Source organism: Thermobia domestica, chromosome 16 (genome assembly GCF_964235325.1).
Source record: "Thermobia domestica chromosome 16, izTheDome1.hap1.1, whole genome shotgun sequence".
Classification (NCBI taxonomy): domain Eukaryota; kingdom Metazoa; phylum Arthropoda; class Insecta; order Zygentoma; family Lepismatidae; genus Thermobia; species Thermobia domestica.
In genome coordinates this window covers 85374676-85396397 of record NC_137469.1, presented here as the reverse complement: position 1 = coordinate 85396397, position 21722 = coordinate 85374676, and the positions used below count along the sequence as shown (strand labels likewise).

Here is a 21722-nt window from a genome sequence, read left to right as displayed (position 1 = left end):
GGTTTTCTGTGTGATTTCTATATTGTTTATCGAAAACAATAGAACACAAACAAAAATGAACGGTACAACTTTGGCGACTACTCTCGACAAAGTCAAGATACGGACAAACAAATTTTAACACGTCGACTATAGTCGACATTCGCATGTTAAGGAAATTTGGTTCTGTCGACAAAAGTCGACTTCCTCTGTGAAAGGGTTAATAGTAGAGTGCTTACCTATGACCCTGACCAAGTAAGTTTCTGGTGAACAACATTGTGTCCATGAGTTTTCTCGTGATAATCTCGTTTTCTACTACATTCTCATTCCACCAATTCTTCCATTATCATTCGCTTGCCTTAATCATCCGTCTCTCTTAGTCTAACAGGCATAATCATGGAACATTGAACTGAAAAATTTCATTTTTTTCTATTTTCTTCCCCTTCCTTCCTCTTGCACCTTGCATCCTTTTTTTTTTTAAAGTGCATTCATTCTCCGTTTAACATATCAAAGGAGGGATAATAGCGGTCTAATGTTGAAGATTGTCTGTAAATTTTGACAATCTGTAGAAAAATTAATTGGTAAATTACGAAAGAAAGAAAAATAATACTGTACTGTTAATACCTAGTACGTTGTAAATATACACTATAATAGAGAAAATTCAAAATTTTTTAGCTTAAAATCAGAATTTTTGAACTAAATCGGCTGATCCAGATTTCGTCTGTTGCTTTTAAATCAATTAAATCCAGGTCCGTAAAAGCAAGGATGAGTGTACTTCCAATTTTGTTCTCCTCTCCTCAATCCTACCTTCATTGATTTTTTGTACGATATTAAACTTTGTTCTGTTATGTTAATTTTCTTCATTCCTTTTCATACTCACATTTGGAATTCTTCTACTACTTCTTCCATTCTTTAGAAATGTCTACATTTTTAATCCGTTGAGTACAGTGTTCCACATAAAACATATTTTGATGAAATGTATTCAAGATTGATGAACTTAACTGTTGGGAAATTAATATATATATATATATATATATATATATATATATATATATGAGGTAGCATTTCCCAAACTGTAATTCGCGGACAACAAGTGGTCCTCTGCGCTTGGAGTCCATTTCGATTGAACATCAGTAAAAAAAAAAAAAAAAAAAAAAAAAAAAAAAAAAAAAAAAAACAAGAAGAAACAATAAAGTTTAAGTAAATTGTGTTGAGCATCTCAAGCAAGTATAGATTCTACTAGTGATGTGAGGTGGAAAATTTTCCGCTATATTTTTCCGGAAAATTTTCCGTTCTAAAAAAGTATTAGTAATCAAGTAATAATTGTTCAGCAATCATAAAAGTGGTTGAATTCATGTACAGAAATGTAAAAAACTGAAAGATCGTTTAAAGAATCTGAAAATTTTCATGACAGACAATTTTCAATACTATTTGGAACAAGTTAAACAATTTTTCCTGAATCGAAATATTTTCTGTCTTATATGGAAAAATTGAAGTAATAGAGAAAAACACTATGTAAATTTTTACTTCCCAACTTGAAATATTACAAAATTTTCTGGTTCCTGTAACCTAATTGGAAAATTATAATTTGTTGCTGTCTAATTTTCTTTTACAGGAATTGTATATCTCAATGTGAAGTTAAATATAGTGGAAAATTTTCCACCTAACATCACTATACATAATATCCAAAACTGTCCGGATTATGAAAAGTGTTTTCACTTGTTTCTACATCGTGATGAAAATTTTCCGATTCATGAAAATTCCTTACATTTGTTTTTCAGAGCAATAAAACTTTCCGATTCACAAAAAGTTGTTTTACTTTTTGCTCCAAATGATGAAAATTTTCCGACTCATAGAAAGTTCTTCAATTTTTCATGACACAAAATATTTCGATTTATGAAACATTGTTTCACTTGTTCCAACATAGTACTGAAAATTGTGAGAGCCATGAAAATTTTCAGATTCGTTAAACGATCTTTCAATTTTTAACACTTTTATACATGATTTCAATCAATTTTATGAATACTGAGGAACTGTTACTTGATCACTGATATTTGTTAAGAACGGAAAATTTTCCGGAAAAATATAGAAGAAAATTTTTCACCTCACATCACGACTAAACAACGATGTAGGAATAAGTAAGTAGAATATGTTTTTATGAATCGGAAAATTTTCCGTTTCAAAATTTTCCGGAAAATTTTCATCACTGTACAGGACAGACAATTCTTCGATTCATGAAAAATTGTTTCACTTGTTCCTACATAGTATTGAAAATTGTCTGAGCCATGAAAATTTTTAGATTCTTTAAACGATCTTTCAATTTTTAACATTTCTATATATAAGTTCAATCAATTTTATGAATACTGAGGAATTGTTACTTGATCACTGATATTTGTTAAGAACGGAAAATTTTTCCGGAAAAATATAGAAAATTTTCCACCTCACCTCACGCCTAAACAACGATATAGAAATACGTCGAGTATGTTTTTATGAATCGGAAAATTTTCCGTTTCAAAATTTTCCGGAAACATTTTCATCGCTGTACAGGACAGACAATTCTTCGATTCATGAAAAATTGTTTCACTTGTTCCTACATAGTATTGAAAATTGTCTGAGCCATGAAAATTTTCAGGTTCTTTAAACAATCTTTCAAGTTTTAAGATTTCTATACATAAATTCAATCAATTTTATGAATGCTGAGGAATTGTTACTTGATCGCTGATATTTGTTAAGAACGGAAAATTTTCCGGAAAAATATAGAAGAAAATTTTCCACCTCACATCACGGCTAAACAACGATGGGAATACATGGAGCATGTTTTTATGAATCGGAAAATTTTCCGGAAAAATTTTCATCGCTGTACAGGACAGACAATTCTTCGATTCATTTTCATAGTACTGAAAATTGTCTGAGCCATGGAAATTTTCAGATTCTTTAAATAATCGTTCAATTTTTAAGATTTCTATACATAAATTCAATCAATTTTATGAATACTGAGGAATTGTTACTTGATCACTATTTGTTAAAACGGAAAATTTTCCGGAAAAATATAGAAGAAAATTTTCCACCTCATATCACGGCTAAACAATGATGTAGGAATAAGTAAGCGGAGTGTGTTTTTATGAAGCGGAAAATTTTCCGTTTCAAAATGTACAGGACAGACAATTCTTCGATTCATGAAAAATTGTTTCACTTGTTCTTACATAGTACAGAAAATTGTCTGAGCCATGAAAATTTTTCAGATTCTTTAAACAATCTTTCAATTTTTAACATTTCTATACATGAATTTAATCAATTTATGAATACTGAGGAATTGTTACTTGACCACTGATCTTTGTTAAGAACGGAAAATTTTCCGGAAAAGTATAGAAGAAAATTTTCCACCTCACATCACGGCTATACAAGGATGTAGGAATAAGTGGAGTATGTTTTTATGAATCGGAAAATTTTCCGGAAAATTTTCATCACTGGATTCTACAAATAATATTTTGTGCGTGTAAATTCAATATGATGAAAATGATACAGATTCTAATACGAGTAAATTATATAGGCGTATTTATTATAAAATATTTTTGATAACCTTCTATTATTTAAGAAAATAAATTAATGTGTTTTTATCCCATTAATATCAATATAAAATAAAGGAAATTTATAACAACAATGCTTCAAAAATTTAAGTATACTGGTATAGCGGTATATGGTGAAAGCACTTAAAAAGTAATAAATTTACTTTCAAAGGGAGCAAGAGTATGGTGACCCATAAAACGTTCTGATTAATAAAAGTGGCATTCAGTTAAAAAAAAAAAAAAAATCTGAACGCTGAGTTAGGGAGTATTGCCACTCAAAATACGTAATCAGTCTTCGTAACTTCCTTTGTGTATGGTTTAACATGCCTATTTCAGATTATGGTTCTATGAAAACATGTAACTTAACATTACATGTTAAGTATTATCTCGAGGATCGATTCCAAGTCTCCCGCCCCCGTACCAAAGGCGATCATCTTTACGGGTAACAAAGTCTTTATTAGTAGAATCGTTGAATGATTTGGTGAAATTTTGCAGCGAATTTTTTAGTCCGTTATTACCATATTCTCTATATCCCCGAGAAGAAAAATAATGCAATAATTTTTTTCGTTTGTTTTAGATAATTTTAATTACTATTATTTACAGTAGAAGATCTACAATAGAATACGTATTTTCGACAATTTGTAATTTGTTTAATGGAATATACAAGCGTTAGTAATACTAAAAGAATAGATTTCATTCTTTTTATAGGCTATACATAATTTTTATAATGGGGAATAAACATCACAATAAGCATGTTACAATGTTGCTCTTATAAAGACATGCTTATTTTAATTAATGAACTTCCAAATACAGATTTGCTATGCTAATTTACATTACAATTATTAGCAATCAGTGACAAATAACTACAAGGCTAACAATGGAAAAGGAAGTGGAAAGAATTCGAATAATATTTAAATTTAAAAAGCAAATCATAGAAAATTAAAAATAAGTAAGGATGTGTTTGAATCCAAGCACAAATAGAACTAACAGACTACAGTCGGGTACGTTGAACCAGTATGGAAAGAATTAATTACCGTATATTCTAAATAAGACGACTCCGAATCCTGGATCACTCCTTTTTTTCCTTTTTTTTTTTTTTTTTTTTTTTTTTTACAAAGGATTATAAAGGCACCTACTTAATATATTTTCAGAATTTAAAACTGAACTAACAATCAAACCAGCAATAGACTTCCCTTAGTCTTCCTGACTGGAAAGATCCACTTAATCTTTAGTGTCCTGCTAGTGTCATTGTGCCCTTGATTTTTCCCCACAGAAGAGTGTCCTCAGTGCCATGTCACTAGTGCTAGGTTGGCCACGTTGGCTACTTGGCATTCAGGAAGGGCCCCGCAGGGATCACGAGGCGCAGGACTTGCAGGCCTTGGTCGAATTTTCGAGATCGCAAATGCTTTCTTGAGTCTTCCTACCAAAAAGGTTGCGGAAGCCTAAGTTCATCTTCTCGGGCTTCCCTTGCTCATATCAGTACGGCCCCATGAGCCAGTTAAACTTCGTACTTAGCAAAGGCCCCCTCTAGTTCGTGACGGCCCCTTGTGCTTTTCACATGTGAGAGGGCATTTTCTAAATTGAAAATTGTTAAAACTAGACTAAGATCTACGATAAGTCCAAACCACTTGTCTACTTTACTTTTTATGTTTACAGAAAAAAGATTTATTCCAGAATGTAGGCAAAGAAAAAGTAATTGATTTGATTCCCTCATGAAGTGATGAACTGCGTAAAAAACTGTCGAAGTAACTGAAGTAACTTCACGATTACGTTTGGTTGTCTCAGTATTATTCTTTTTTTTTTTTTTTTTTTTTGCGATCTATTTTGTACCATATTTATTCAATACAAAAAACAAAAAACAAAAAATGATTTTGTCACTTACCATGTTCTGCAACTGAAGTGTTAAATTATATATATATATATATATATATATATATATATATATATATATATATATATATATGGGAGGGTCTTTAAAGACCTGCGCCAATGACCCTCAACTTGGACACTCCGACACTGCTTGCAAAACCAAGACGACCTCATATTTTTGGGAAAGTACGGGTAAAATCCCTGTCTTGAATTCGGAAATACGTGGTAATTGAGATGTTCCGAAATAATTGCAAATGGAACATTTAGTCCCTACTAAAAATCTGATATAATAACGACACTTGTATGGCACTTTCTAAGACATTTCTAGAATAAACAGAAATGTGCTTTACAGTCTGCAATATTACAAGGTGACTCAGTAAAGCCTCCAATATTTTAAAAGGCTAATAAAACAAGAATTAGGTCTATTGTAGATAAAAAATAGTTTGTTCAAAAATATAAAATGATATCGAAAACAATTTGTAATTACTTTATTCCGATTTGAATGACTCTGTTCTGTTGTGTGTTGAAATGACACAACAATTGACAATACAATTATTTGTCAACAATACCCAATAAAACTTTCCGCTTTTAGATTGGTTGTAGCGCTGTCAGAGGAAAGGCGAGAAGATTGGGGGGGGGGGGTTCATGAAGTTTTCAGTCGTAGTTATGGTTTCGGCCAGTGTTCGTAGTTTGTAGAGAAAAGAGAAAAGGGAATTTTTTCGATAAAATGTTAAAAATTCAGAGAAATTCTCCTCACGCCAGTGATGCCAACTTTCCTTAAGAAAAATGGGGAGGGAACAATCGGTGTTGGAGTCCCCTTCCGGAGACGACTACACGCACGGCGAGTCCTTTAAAATAATGTAAATAATCAGCTGAATAACACGAACCTGAATGAATGCGGACGCAGTCGAAATGTTTTTCAAAAGCAGCAATTTTGTGATTACAGTGAAAAGCTTTCCGCTTAAAAAGTTTGCTATTCCATGCGTAATGAAAATGTTCCTGACCGGAAGACTATCTTGTGGAAAAAGAATGTTTTAACAATGGATTCAGCGTTGAGAAAATATATATATATATATATATATATATATATATATATATATATATATATATGTAACCAACCTATAAGTGCTCATACGCCTGCGAACATTGAGATTGTAAGGCAGTCTGTTTTACAGTACCCAAAACATTCTATAGTAATTATAAACTGTTTTTAACACTATGTTATATTTTTGAATAAACAACCTTCTATCTGCAATACTTTTTGTTTATTACCTTTTAAAGTGTGAAGGATTTTATGGGGTCACCGTATATTAGCTTTTAACAAAAAGTATGCATATATGTCACATATCAATCAATAGATTTCATTGAATTGAATAAAACGATAGGTAATGATATGGGAGTTCATATGGTTCGGATCCCACGTTAAGCCGTAGGTTCATATCTTACATTGTCGTTGTAATAACCAGTAAAAGTACTTCAAAATTAGTAACTTTGAGTTAACAACGATATCTTATATAACTTTACAACATTTATCGATTTTAATCAAATTTGTGGTCTCAGGAATGAACCGTCCGTCACTTATGATTCTTACAGTGATCACTCGATCTAATAATATAAACAGATAAAGTAATGTCAGAATGTAAATTTTGATATACACTTATATTGGTTATTTCAATGACGATATAGCCTTGATGTTGAATGGGATGCTAACCTCGAAAGTGAGTTTGAGTCAACCAACTAGTCAAACGATATTTATATCTACATAGAACATGATAGTGGGACATAGCCCACACCGCACAAATCACGCACTTTGATAGATCATAGTAGTGAAATAAGCTATTATTTTGGAGCTTTGTGGCCACTAAGATTTTTGACCAAGAGCTGGAAAGTTCAGGGTTCCTACTGGCCAGGGAAGTCAGAGAAAATGTTACAAGTCAGGGAAAAAGTCTGGAAATCAGGGAAAGTCAGGGAAATTTTATAAAATATAAGTTTTCTAACATTAATTTTATACCAATTTTGCTTAGCCAACCATTATAATGGACGTTGCTCAAATTTTTGTGGGAGGTAAATGGACTGTACGTATGAGCAATTGATTACTATTTGTCTTTATAGAATAAATGTTCGCATATATAAATATTTACCGTTATTTATTCTTTATTTATATAGCAGTGTCATCCGACACCTGTCATGAAAGTTAGGGAATTTCCTGCCAAAAGTCAGGGAAAATCAGGAAGAAGTCAGGAAGAAGTCAGAACGCGGTGGCTCAGTGGTAGAGCGTTCACCTCTGGTGCTTGGGGTCCTGGGTTCGATCCCAGCCCCCGCCAAGTGAACTTTGTGGTGGACAAACACCGTGTGCGTGGGTTTTCTCGGGGTTCTCCCGTTTCCTCCCATTTTCTTCATTCCACCATTTCATTCATTACTCATCATCACCGTCTCGTTTAGCCTAACCGGCATAACCGTGGGACGTAAAACTCAAAGATTTCATTTCATTTTTTCCCCTTTGAACTTTATCTAACAGAATTCCCTAAGTAAATTGTCAGAATAAATAAAAAGTTATAATTGTGCATGGGTTCCCTGGAACGATCCCAGCTCGCGCCAAGTGGACTTTGTGGTGGACAAACACCGTGTGCATGGGTTTCCTCGGGGTTCTCCCGTTTTCTCCCACTTTATCCATTCCATCACTGTATTCATTTCTCATAATAATCGTCTCTTTTAGCCCATCCGGCATAATCGTGGGACGTAAAACAAAGATTTTAAAATTTATAATTCTATTCTTTGGTTTTATCGTTATTCTTCCAACGATAAGAGGAAGATAAAAGGGAACTTAGTATCTCCTGTTAGGGAAATGGTCTCTTTAACTGTTTGGAAACAGAAATCTAAGATTAGAGGACGTAGTTTTCTTTTAAAACTTCTTTTTAAGTTGTGACAAAATTTAAAATCTTTTTTTGTCTATTTTTCTTCCTTGCTTGGAATCATTTCTAAGATGTCTAACACGATTAAAGCCCACAAAGGAAAGAAAGACAAAAAAAAAAAAAAAAAAAAAAACGCATGCAAATCCACTTAATCACCACAACTAACATGCTGCATAACATGAAAAATTACAAGACAAAAATGATCAACGTTACCCTTCTGTTTGGAACCGGAATTTCCAGAGTTGGACGAAGGACGACTGTTGAATCCAGAGTCATCAGAAGAAGTGCTGGTCCTTGGGGCGGTCTCTTCCTCATCCTCATCCTCATCCTCTTCATCAGTTTCCTCTTCAGTTTCGGTTTCCTCCTCCTCCTCTTCTTCCTCAGAATCAGTTTCTCCCTCGGAGTCTTCAGTAGTAGATTTTTCAGTGATGCTACCTTTTTCATTTGGCGCTTGTCCCGATTTTGCTATGCTCGGGTGGTCTTTATCTTGACAGGAATTTGTTTCGAGTTTATTTATTGTTTCTTCTGTTCCGGACGATCCTTGAGTTTCTTTCGATTGTTCTGTACCCGAAAGGACATTTTTGTCATTTGGCTTTACGACAACTTCTGTCTTTTTTTGTTGTTCAACCTTGGAAACAGAATCGGGAGGTGTTTTTTGTATCTCTTTACCACACGGTTTCTGTTGAGCAGTAGAATTACTTGCTACATCTTTCTTGCCCACGGCTTTGTCATCTGGTTTTATTATCGGAGTAATTTTCTCTTGTTTTTTGGCGAAAAGAGCGATTCGCTCTTGTATTGCATTGCGAGGTTTCTTATCTTCCGGTTTTGGAACTTGATTTAAAGGTCCTACAGGTTTATTTAACTCAATTGCCTTCTTTTCCGCTGGTTTCTCAGTCTGTTTGGATGTCTCGTGTATTAAATTAGGTACCGTGCCATCTTTAGGAACTTCTGCTTGTTTCGTAGAGGGTTCTTCACTTTCTAATACCCGCTCTATGTTATCATTCTCTTTCTTTACTTTGGAATTCTTTTCTAAATTGGTAGGTGTATCTTTTGATGCAATTGGCGTTTTCTCTTCTTTTGTTTCTGTTATTTTCCCAGTTGCTGTGGCTGCATCTGCATTCTTCTTTTCAGTTTCTAATTTTGATGGTGTAATTTGTTTAATATCTTTAGAATGTGTTTCTTGATTTACAGGTTTCATTCTTTGTTCTGTTTTATCTTGCTGCAATCCACTTGATATTTTAATCCCTTTTTGACAACTTTTCTCGTTTCCAACAAGTTGAGGAGCTTTTGGTATATTTTGACGATCTTCAGGTAGAGACATTTTTGGTTCTTTCTTATCGTCTCCAGTGGCACTTTGAACAAATGTAACTTTCTTTCCTCCGGCAGCTTGGAATTTATCGTCTTTGGTTTTAATAACAGTTACATTTTTGTCTTGTGGAGTAGTGTCTTTGACTAATTTTGGTTCTACTTTCGCATTTTGTATTGTAGTCTTAACTGTTGGCTCTGCTTTGATTTCAGTTTTTTCCGGTTCTGGTGTTGGTTTAATTTTTGTTTCTGTGACTGCAGTTTGTTGTGGTATTTTAAGTTTCGTCTCTAATTTAGCATCTTGCTGAGAATATTTCAGGATAGTTTCTGCTTTTTGTTCTACTTTAGCAGTTTGTTGTGGAGGTTTAACCTTTGAATCTATTTTCGATTCAATTTTTGTTTCTTTTTGTTCGAGTTTAGATTTTGTGTCAACTTTTGCATCTTGAGGGGGCTTAGTTTTGACTTCTTCTTTAGGTTCTACTTTTGCATTTTGAGCAGGCTTAATTTTAGTTTCTGTCTTTGGTTCTATCTTTGCATCTTGAGCAGCTTTAACTTTTGTTTCAATTTTCGGTTCGAATTTTGTTTCTTTTTGCTCAGGCTTAGATTTTGTTTCAACTTTTGGTTCTACTTTTGCATCTTGAACGGGCTTAATTTTTACTTCTTCTTTAGGATCTACTTTTGCATTTTGAGCAGGCTTAATTTTTATTTCTATCTTTGGTTCTACCTTTGCATCTTGAGCAGACTTAACTTTCTCATTTACTTTTGGCTCCACTTTTCCATCTTGAGCAGATTTAACTTTTGTATCTATTTTCGGTTCTAATTTTGTGTCTTGAGCAGATTTAAGTTTTCCCTCTATTTCTGGTTTTACTTTTGTATCTAGGTCAGTCTTATTTGTTGCCCCCACTTTCGATTCTGTTTTGGCATATTGCTCCGGAGGCTTAACAATTTTTTCCGCCTTTGGTTCCGCTATTTTATCTTGAGAAGTAGAATTAAAATTCGCTTCAATTTTCGGTTCTATTTTCGTCTTTTGTTGCGTTGGTTTATCTTTTGTTTCCATTTTCGGCTGTAGATATGAAGGTAACAACACACTATCACTTGGCGAAATATTTCCTGTGTTTTTAGAAGACATAATATTTGAGGGTTGAGTGGTAGCTTTAGATTCGAAACACGGAACAAGTTTTGACGGTTTCGCACTTGACACTTGCGATTCAGTTTCTTTCTTTGCACTGACGACTTCCGGTTTCCGCGTTTTTTCTGCAGATACGCCACTGTTTGTTTGCTGTTTATTATCTATCTGTTCTTTCTTTACGAAGTTTTCACTCACTTCTTTATCATCTATGATTTTCACTACAGCAACGGTATCTATTTCTTGGGTTTCTATCTTCTTTGGTAACACTACGGTGACCACAGCAACAGGATCTTCAGTCTTCTTTAAAATTTCCTTTTTAGGTGCCAATGGTAAAACCACTTTCTGATCAACCACAGTAGCCCTAGCATTTAATTTCTGATTTGCCTTCTTTTCTTGTCTGCCAGCGTCTACAGGTGTTTTGCATTTTGAATCGAGATGACACTCTTTCTGTCCAATGTCTTTTAAATTGTTTGTGATTAAGTTCACAGACTCCAACAGAGTTTTGCTTTCCTTATTTTCTTTTTCTTCCAAATGACACAGATCGTCTTTTGTTTCTGACAATATGTTTTTGTACTCTTCCTTGTCATGTTCATGTGACGCATTGCTTACTTTGGCTTTCGATAAGCAATCGCTTTGAATTGGTATATTTTCTTCTTCTTGAATAGTCGTTGACGAGAATGAAGAGAGGTTTGTACCATTCGGTTTCTTTACATCTACGTTACTTGCGGGTGGTTGTTTGCTTCCTGCAGAAATATTTATATTACAAGCGTTTGATGATGTCAATTTTGCATCAGTTCGTTCTTTATTTTCTACAGACAAAGATTGAGAATTACTAGAAGGAATGGTTGAAGGAGTAGCTTGACTTTGCGGAAATTTTCCTTGTATCGCTGAATCTATGTCGCTTGAGGGAGTACTACTAAGTGGTGTTATTGGTGTTGACGAGTTTGAATCGACTTGTCTGGATCCGGCCGCTTTAGCGATGTCAAGTTTCAAGTTCCCAGGTGATTTCCCTTTATTAGTATCGACATCCTTTTTTGCATTATTTTGTTGCTGTTTCTTACCGAATAGTAAATTTCCATTCCTCATTCCCCACTTAGTACCCTTTCCAGTTTCTTCATGTTTGGATTTAGGTTGGGCATTATCCTCAGGTTTCTTGACATTACTTTTTGCTTCATGGTGTGGGATCGCTAATTTTTCAGCAATTTTTTTAATAGCGTCTTTAGGTTTATCCTTTTTAATATCAATAGTCTTTTCCTTTTTGTCTTTACCCGTATTGTCACTCGGAAGGATTTTGGGACTCGCGGATTCAGAAGTAATTGTCAAACTGTCTTTTCGAGGCGCATTTTCTACATCTGTGGAGTCAGTGCTATCACCCGTGTCAATTGCTAATGTCTTTTTATAGATATCTAGAATTAATGCAACATCTTTATCTACGATATTTACACTGTCACTCTTCTTTCGTTTCGTTTTCTTCTTCACAGTCTTTTTCTCCTTTTTATCGTTATTTTCATTTGTATTATGCATCACCTTATCCCAAATTTTGTGCGCTTTCTGCATTGCCGTAAGTTTATTGTCTGTCTTTGGAGGATCTCTCTGTCCGGACCTTTTAACAGTACTCTTTTTTGTTGTACCTTTCTTCTTAGTTTGTTTGTACTCGGAATCCAATTTCGGAAGAGGAACTTCTTGAATTCCCTCATCTTCTTCGTCCATACACAGTATGTCTGTTACAATACCCGTTTTAGTAGCAACATTTTCACTAGGCGCGACAAACACTACTGAATTCTCTTCAGCACTTTCATCCTCCTCTTCTTCGTCTTCTTCACTTATCTCTGCAACTTTATCACACTGTTCAATGGTATTCAAAGTACCATTACTTGCCTTTCGAATACTACATGGTTTCCCGCTTACCGTAGTTTGAGATCCATTACCCTGCGACAATGCTTGATTGTTATTTCTTTTGATAACATCCTCCGGTATCCTGTTTATCCGTTGTTGCCTTTCCTCTTCTCTTCGTAGCTTTTCTTCTAGTTCTTCCTTCCGTCGCTTCTCTTCTTCTAGCGCCTTTTGCTTTGCATCATTATATTCGCGAATCATAAATTTTTCCTTCAGTTTCTCTCCGGGAGTCTTTTTATTTCTTTGTAGTGCCGGGTTGTCTTTCAAATGTTTCGTATGCAAACGAACAACAGTGCGTCCTCTCTTAATTGTACAATCGCGTTGTACTTCTCTAGGTCGAATATTTCTAGGGGTCGATACATCGATATCGGAAGTGTCAATGTAAATCGGACGTGGTGGTGTGTACACGGGAGCCGGGCGGCGGCGAGGGGACAACATTCCACGGCGTGTAATTTGGGGTGAACTCGACAATGTGGTATTTTCAGATATTGTTGGTAAAGGTGTGTACCGGTACGAAGATATACCGAGTAAACTTGTTCCCATACCTCCATAATAAGAGGTAGTGCTTAGTCCGGATAACCCAGAAGTGTAGGGTCGCGGGACGGGGATGCTACTGAATGTATATGGGGGCGTAAATGTGGATGTGTCATAAAACGACAAACCTCCAAACATAGGCATTTTGATTGCTGCACTTGGACTGACAAAGTATCCCGAAACACACACACACACAAACACACAAAAGTGGTTATAATATATTTGTATAAAAAGTATAAACTTGATTGAACACTCCTGTTTGTCACTGATATTAATAAATTAACTTCAAGATTCAACAATGTCACCACAAAGTTATTGTTCACTCCTCAAGATCCTTGAAATTTTTCTTCTGCTCCAACAAACATACAGCAGCCAGGTACCTCTTGGGGAATCGAACACAAAACCTGAGACAGAGCAACATCAGGTTCACACCATAAAATGTAACTAGACCACCAAAATGTAACCGAACACCAGCACTTAAAAAAGTACAAGTGCTAAACGCGAATCAAAAGACCGTACTGCCGCGAATGTCGAAGCACCCGTTGCTTCTTCGACGTTATGTCCTGTTGTCCTCCGCGCGCTAACGAATCGTTTAACTAAGCAACTACGAGAATCAACTGAAGTTAGACGATATAGACGCCTCTATCAGAAGAGAGAAAGAGAGAGAGGTAAGGAAGCGGTGTTATTTTGGTTTACGTGTAGTGACGTTGGCGTCTTTGGTTCAGATGCTCCGCCCGCCTTAAAATGAGATGCAGTAGGCACACATACAAACACGCACACATACAAACACGCACACATACAAACACACACACACACTCGCACACGCATTTATATACACCAAGGACAAAAAAGACACCTGAAATAGCCCTACTCGACACGACATGCGACTTTTGGACAAGAAACAATTACACGGTGCTGGTGCAAATATTTCCCAATTTCTTTTACTATGCCATCTCCTTGGTATTTCCTATTCCTCATAGTACCAAGAACGATGTAGATCATTGAGGAAGGAAGGAGCGATATGGATCCACTGCCAGATTTGTTTCACATTTCTCTTATTTTGCTTTTTAAAAATTTCAAGATCGGAGGGAAGAAAGAGGACTGAATGTGTGTCGTAATCTGTTCTTAGCTCCGATCGAGGAAGTGAATCTGTTTCTAACTGCATCTGTTTACAACATTCAAATAGTTACAATGAAAGTTCATTGTCCTACATACCAAGCTCTTCCCACAGCCACTCATAGATCCAAATACAAGATACTACACAAATATGTGGAGTTTCGAGTATATTTCAGTCTACAAACAAATAACATCACAATTTTCGTGTATATATAAAAAGAATACTAAGTACTTTGACACAGTAGTTTTTCATTCATTAAAGATATTGTGTCATCTTTGCTATTTGTCATCTATGTTACGGTCGGTGGAGTGAACCTGCACTTCTCTTGGAGGCAAGGTAGTGTGCTGGGAAACGACCCACACTGTGAGAGTTGACCTTGCATGATGATCTATGTACAGGGGCGCACAAAGAAAATTTTCTAAGGGGTCATCTCCATGATTGCTACATTACGTCTGGTATTTAATATACGTGGTTTGCAATATTATGTATACATTTTTGTGAGCCAGGGAAGGCCCGGGGCCCTACCCCCTCCCCACCTTTGGGCGCCCATTTCTGTGTACCATCAGCTAGCTGCACCGTATTCAAGCCTCGGAGACTATATCAATGGTAGTGCCCGTCTTTCATTACTAATATTACCCATGTGACGAAAAATTTCTTGTCTAGTCTCGATTCGAAAACGAGACGATAAGTAAATTTCAAAATTTTTGAGAAGAGACGAGACATTTGAGCAGTCTTGTGGACAACACTGATTCAAATATTTAAAGTTTTTGAATGAAGAGCATTTATCAACGATTAAAGTTATATAAGTTATTACACAATATACTTCAACAATAAATATGGTTTAATAAATGTTGTTGTCACACCTTTTGTGGACCTCTCGTGACGCGGAAGGGTTCAGGTAATTTCAAGATGAAATAAAAATTTAAAAAAAAAAAAAAAAAACACAGACACACAGATTAGAGCATAAATTTTGAACAGTCAACGACAAAAATTCCTTTCGTTGCATGAAATTAGTTTTGTAAATAACTTCAGAATGGAAGGAGAATTTGAGTGAAGCTTTTAGTAAATTGAAAAGAATGTAATTTTCGATACGTTCTAGGTATATCACAGTTGTACGTTCCAGGTCTATCACAGTTATTCCCAAAATAAATTTTACCAAACGGAAAGAACTTTTGTCGATGACTGTACATAAATTTACAAAACGAGATGAACAAAAGCTATTCGAGAATCGATACGAGACAAGAAGAACTTGCAACCATTACCTGTTGGATGGCAAACTTACGAATCTCAGAGTTATAAGATCAGGCAGTAGGTCAAACAATGGCTCCACAAAGAACCGATTTTGTGCGCTTTTTGTATATCTATTCTAATAAAAGTCTAAACATCTCTCAATGTCTCAAAACTGACCTACAAGTAACACTTCCCAAGTATAATACTCTGATTTTGATAAAATTTGGCAGGTAGATACTACACATAAAATAATCGAATACGTGTTTTTTTTAATTTCTACGGAAAAACAGTTTTAGGGGGGCAAAAGTCCCCACCCAAATTTTTGAAAATTGATGCCCGAAAGGCAAAAACAAGTGGACCGAAGTGAACGAAATTGTGCACATATATTGTTGACGTAAAATGAGGGAATACGTGTTTCGTATTTTCTTGAAAAAAAACGGTTAGGTGGAGCACGAATCCCTCCAAAACTTTGATCACGAAATATCAAAAGTGCTAATAACAGTATGTCAGATGAGTGTAAAGGACATGAAGAATTGCAACGAAAGCTTGTGTAGGGACAATACGCCAAAAATAAACGAATACGGGTTTTTTATTTTCCGGGGCAAAGGCCTCCATCCAAAAATTTTGAAATTTGACGTCCGAAAGGCAAGAAGTGGACCGAAGAGAATGAAATTGTGCACAGATATTATAGATATAAAATGAGATATTACAGGTTTCGTATTTTCCTTTTTAAAAAAACGGTTGGGTAGGGCACGGACCTTCTAAACCGTTGATCATGAAATATCAAAAGTGCAAGTAAGTATACGTGAGAAGTTCCTAAAGAATATGGAGAATTGCAACGAAACTTCGTATAGGGACAATTTACAAAACAAGAAACGAAACGTGTTTTAATTTGTGCGGAAAAACAGTGTTGGGGACTAGGTCCCCTTTGAAAATAAAGTAAATATTACCGTAATAGTGCAGGAAGAAGTGGATCGAAGCAAATGAAAGTAAGTGTAGTTATTGTATATGTAATATAAGGCCTTTCGTGTTTCTCAAGTGTCTGTATCCCATTTGCTTCAAATTTGGCACATCAACAGTAAACAGGAAATAAACCGACACGTTTTTTTTTTTTTTTTTTTTTTGTTTATGCGGAAAAACATTGTGAAGGTTAAAGGCGCCTCCTGAAATACTATAAAATACACTATACTGTTTGTGCTTACTGTTGATCTGCCAAATTTGAAGAAATCGGATGGAGAAAGTTGTGAAGCACGAAAGGTCTTATTTTACATATTCAATATCTACACACAATTTCATTCGCTACGGTCCACTCCTTCCGCCATCCAACACCTCGGTCCACCCAACATTTTTTTTCTCAGGAAAATATGAAACACGTAGTCCCTCATCTCACATCTACAATATTTGTGCACAATTTCATTCACTTTGCTCCACTTCTTCTTGTCTTTCGGACGACAACTATCAACATTTTGGAAGGGAGTTTTCGCTCCCAACAACCGTTTTTCTGCAGAAAATAAAAAATCCGAATTCGTTTGTTTCTTGTGTATATTCTCTACACAAAGTTTCGTTGCAATTTTCCATGCCCTTTACACACATCTGACATACTGTTATTAGCAATTTTGATATTTCGTGATCAAAGTTTTGGAGGGGTCCGTGCCCCACTTAACCGTTTTTTACAGGAAAATACGAAACCCGTATTCCCTCATCTTACGTCTACAATATTTGTGAACAATTTCGTTCACTTTAGTCCACTTGTTTTTGTCTTTCGGGCGCCAATTTTCAAACTTTGGGGTGGGGCTTTTGCCCTCTGAAACCGTTTTTCCGCAGAAAATAAAGAACACGTATTCGTTTATTTTATGTGTAGTATCTACCTGCCAAATTTTATGAAAATCGAAGTGTTCCACTTGGGAAGTGTTACTGGTTAGGCCATACAACGCCTCATTTGTCATCTCGTCTCATGGACAATACCATACATAACCTTTGTGTTGCACAAATAAAGACACAAAAACTCAAACTTTACATGGAAAATATTGGTTTTAAATTTTAATGTTAGGATAAACTTATTAAACAATGACCAAAATACTAGAACTTGATTCATAATTTACTCTATTAATTGGATCTAATCCAATTAAATCCAAAACAATTCTGTTTAGTATGCGAAAAGACTACTCAAAACTACAGTGTGTATCACAATAACTTTTTCTTTCTAGAAATAAAATAGTTTATCTAGAATTATAACAGAAATCCTGAATTATCTGAATCTAAATTTTTGAAATTCCCCGATTTTCTTTGAAAGGAGTAAGGATTTTCATGTTTGATTTTTATCGATTTTTTTAAAAAATCTATGTGACTTTTCTTTGCAATGTCTAAATGTATTTGCATTATGTATGAATTTAATATTACTTAAAAAATAAATTGTACTTTAAAATATTGCGATTATACATCACACAATTTGATGTTCAGTAAGCAAAAAACATTTAAATTGATATGAAGAAAAAACATCACAATTCTCGTCTCCTCTACGAGACGAAACGAGAACTGTGAAGTCTCTCACAGGCAACACCAGTTCAACTTTGTGTAAGACGTCAAACAATTTTTTAGTGTTACATGAGTGATAACATAATAAAATTATGAATGGATGAAGCATTTGTACCAACATAATGAAGAACATTGATCAAATTTAAAGATGTACAAGTGATTATATTGTACTCCAATAATAAATATCATTTATATGTTGTTATATCACACCCTTCGTGATCCTCTCGGAAAGGCAGGATTCTCGTAACTTCTAGATTAAATTAAGTAAAATAAATAAATAAATAAAATAGAGCCTAAATTTTGTACATAAATATACAAAACGAGACGAGACGAGATAAAACGAGACGAGACGAGATAAAACGAGAAAGCATTATTTCTCATCTCGTATTGTGGGTAACACTAGTTATCGAGAAACAGACAGTAACACGGACAGACAGATACGCATTATGCCGATTTAGTCGAATGGTAGAAGCTTCACTATACTCGCTTCAAACACCAACTCAACGCGGAAAGCACCGATTGAATTATCATTTGCTTAGGACCCCATGTGAATCTGATCATCCTTGTCTCCTGGTGAAAAAGAACTTTTTAAGCTCTGAACAACCAACAAATCTGTTATTGTAAGCCACTGGCGAGATAAGAAACGGATGATGAATTATACACTGTGTAAAATAAGACAGGAACTTACTAAAATAAGCACAAAAATATTGCTCTATCACCATGCCTGCATGACACTAACATGTGATCGAATTCTGAAACATGCGTTCTGATGTAAAGATTTAATCACTGATCGATAACAGCCTCACTTCTGATATTTCAAATAAATCTGAATATACTTTATCATTTTTTATGTCTATCATCATTATTATTATTATGATTAATACTGTTCTGAATACGAGTGAAGTTTATTTATTTATTTATTTATTTTAAGGGAAATTGGTCTCAACCTCAAAGAAATAGGGTGATCACACTTCCCAATTAACCGGTATTGTCCCATTTGGAGAACATAAAATAATGGTTGAATGATTGGTTAGAGTTTAATGTCCCTTTCAGTACTGAGGGTATATAAAACATGGACCTACAGTTTTAAAAATCCGAACTACTATAGCAATGCGTTCCAAATTTCAAGATTATCGCATAAGGACTCGAAGCCTAGACACTGAGCAGAAACGGCATGCGTGCTAGTCGATAGACCAGCCGGGAGGGAATACAAAATATTGACTCGATTCAATAATTAATGAGTTAATGACAGTATTTTGATACAGGGTTTTTGTCATTATAAACATCATAATTAAGTTTTATTGCAATATAACCATTTAAATGTTCATTACGTGACAGTGGTTTAGTATGCTTGCAAGTCTGAGCACTCTGAGCAATCATGAATCTCATTGGAACTAGTGAGCGCGAGATCCATTGAGTATAATGACTCTAAATACGCGTGTGCCCGAGTGGGCCCCGATTGCTGAATGGCCATCTTTGTCAGGGTTTACCAACTTAAGAACGTCGCTTTTTATGTCTTTCGTCTTTTTATTTTTACTAAGAATGGGAGAAGCAAATTATGACATCATAGAGCTTCATAAATTACTCAAGTTACTCAGAGAATTGTAAATTACTAAGATTTTTTCCAGATGACAGCTACAGAGAATATTACAATTTCCTCAGACAACATACCATGAGACGGTCCCAGATAACGAATATTCACTGCTCCCGGAATGAAAAAAGATCTTTTTGTGTATCAAAACAGCATTAAGTGCCAAGATTAACCCTTAGTAGTGCCTAAAGGTTTGGTTTCTCTCTTTCCCTCCCTCCCCCCTCTCTCTCCGTGTCTCTCTCTGATGATAATACATTTTGTTAGTCTTATTCTAAATAATTAATCTCCAAAGATTTTATCACAACTAACTTCAAATTACTAAGTTCACTCAAAAACCCTATTTACTTTTTTTCGTTCCAAATTTTATTTGGATTTTATAGCTACTACAAATTAATCATCTACCAATATGACGAATATTGGATGTTTTACTCACATGTCAGATAATGAAAAGGGCGGTCATAATGGCGTAGGAATAATTCTTGGAAAGCGCTTAAAGGAGAAGGTAGTGAAAGTAGAATTTATTGATGATAGTTAAGTTGTTAAGACTTAACGGAAAAACGAAGGATCTAGTGGTGGTACAGACATATGCACCGACGACTTCGCATGCAGCTGAAGAAGTAGAGGAAAATTATGAGAAAATAGAAGAAATTATAGACAGGAAGAAAAGGGTGTATGCGTAATTCTAATGGGAGATTTCAATGCAGTTGTGGAAGAAAAAGAGGAAGGTAGTATCGTAGACAAATATGGTTTAGGCGAAAGAAATGAAAGGGGAGAGGGACTGGTGAATTTCTGTAGACAGAATTCACTAGTAATTGGGAACACTGGGTTCTATCAGCACGAGAGAAGAAGATATACATGGAAATCACCAATAGATGGCGGAAGATATCAGATAGACTATGTTATTATTCAGAATAGCTATAGGAATAGCTTAAAGAACGCGAAGACCCTTCCCGAGGATGATATTTTCTCTGATCATAATCTTGTGCTGGCTGAAGTAGATATCCAACTGAAAAATGTAGGCAGAAGAAAAGTAGGTAACAAAGTGTTGAATACTGAAAAGTTGAAAAACGAGGAAGTAAAAAATCTTTTGGTTGAAAAATTCGAAGAAAAATATTCAAACGAGAAAGGATAGGCGCAGGTAGTAACTTAAGGTGGGAACATATTAAAGTTGCTTACAACAGGCTGCAGAAGAAGTAGTGCGTTATCGCGAACACAAAACGGCTAAGAAACCATAGGTTCCAGAGCAGAATTTGCAGAAAATGAGAAAAAGGCAGACGTGGAAACAGGTTGATACAGAAGAGGGCAGAAAGATGTACAAAATGTTAAATAATGAATTACGAAGGGAAACAGACAGAGCGAGGGAAGAGTTTTACAAAAGAAAATGCGAGGATATAGAAGAATTAGAAAGAGTTGGGAAATATGAGGACATGTACAAGGAGGTCAAATGTATGGAATTTCGGAGGAAACAAGGCGGTGTTACGATGGCAGTAGAAAATAAGAATGGGAAGGTAGTCAGCGAGAGAAGTGAGGTAATAAGAAGGTGGAAAGAATAGGGATGGGCCGTGTGGCCTAAATGTTGAAGTAGAAAATGAAGTCAGAGAGAATGATAAAGGGTTTAGTATTCTTCAGAATGAGTCTGAAAAGTCTATATCCGAGATTAGGAATTGAAAGGCAACCGGGATACATAATATACCCATCGAATTCATAAAAAATATCGGATGCAACGGCAAGAAAGAATTGTTCCGACTATGCAATGAAACATATGAAACAGGAGAGTGGCCAAAATACTTCCTGAACACGATCATGATACCGATGGTTAAGAAATCAGAATTCGAAGCAAAATTTTTGCTGCATGAGATACAAGACTAATAGTTCTATATCTCATGCAGCAAAAATTTTGCTTCGAATTCTGAACAGAAGGTTATATGGAAGAACAAATGAAAAAGTTAAGTAGGAACAGTTCGGATTCAGGAGAGGTAAGGGTACAAGAGATGATATTGTTTTATTAAGCTGACTGGTGAAAGAGTTATAGAAAAAGGGAAAGAGGTGTATGTTGTATTTATTG

General features: G+C 35.1%; 1 protein-coding gene across 2 annotated transcripts in view; it reads right to left on the bottom strand.

Annotated features, from left to right (window-relative positions):
* LOC145673221 (uncharacterized) overlaps positions 1–13927 on the bottom strand; it is a 113803-nt gene extending 99876 nt beyond the window's left edge. The window contains exon 1 of one of the 2 annotated variants that reach the window (XM_081742710.1): positions 8537–13927. In XM_081742710.1, coding sequence (XP_081598836.1) covers positions 8537–13328 — 4792 coding nt within the window. In that variant the 5' untranslated portion in view covers positions 13329–13927. The remainder of the gene's footprint in view (positions 1–8536) is intronic. The other variant, XM_081742711.1, reaches the window with a different exon arrangement.
* Positions 13928–21722: the final 7795 nt, after the last annotated feature.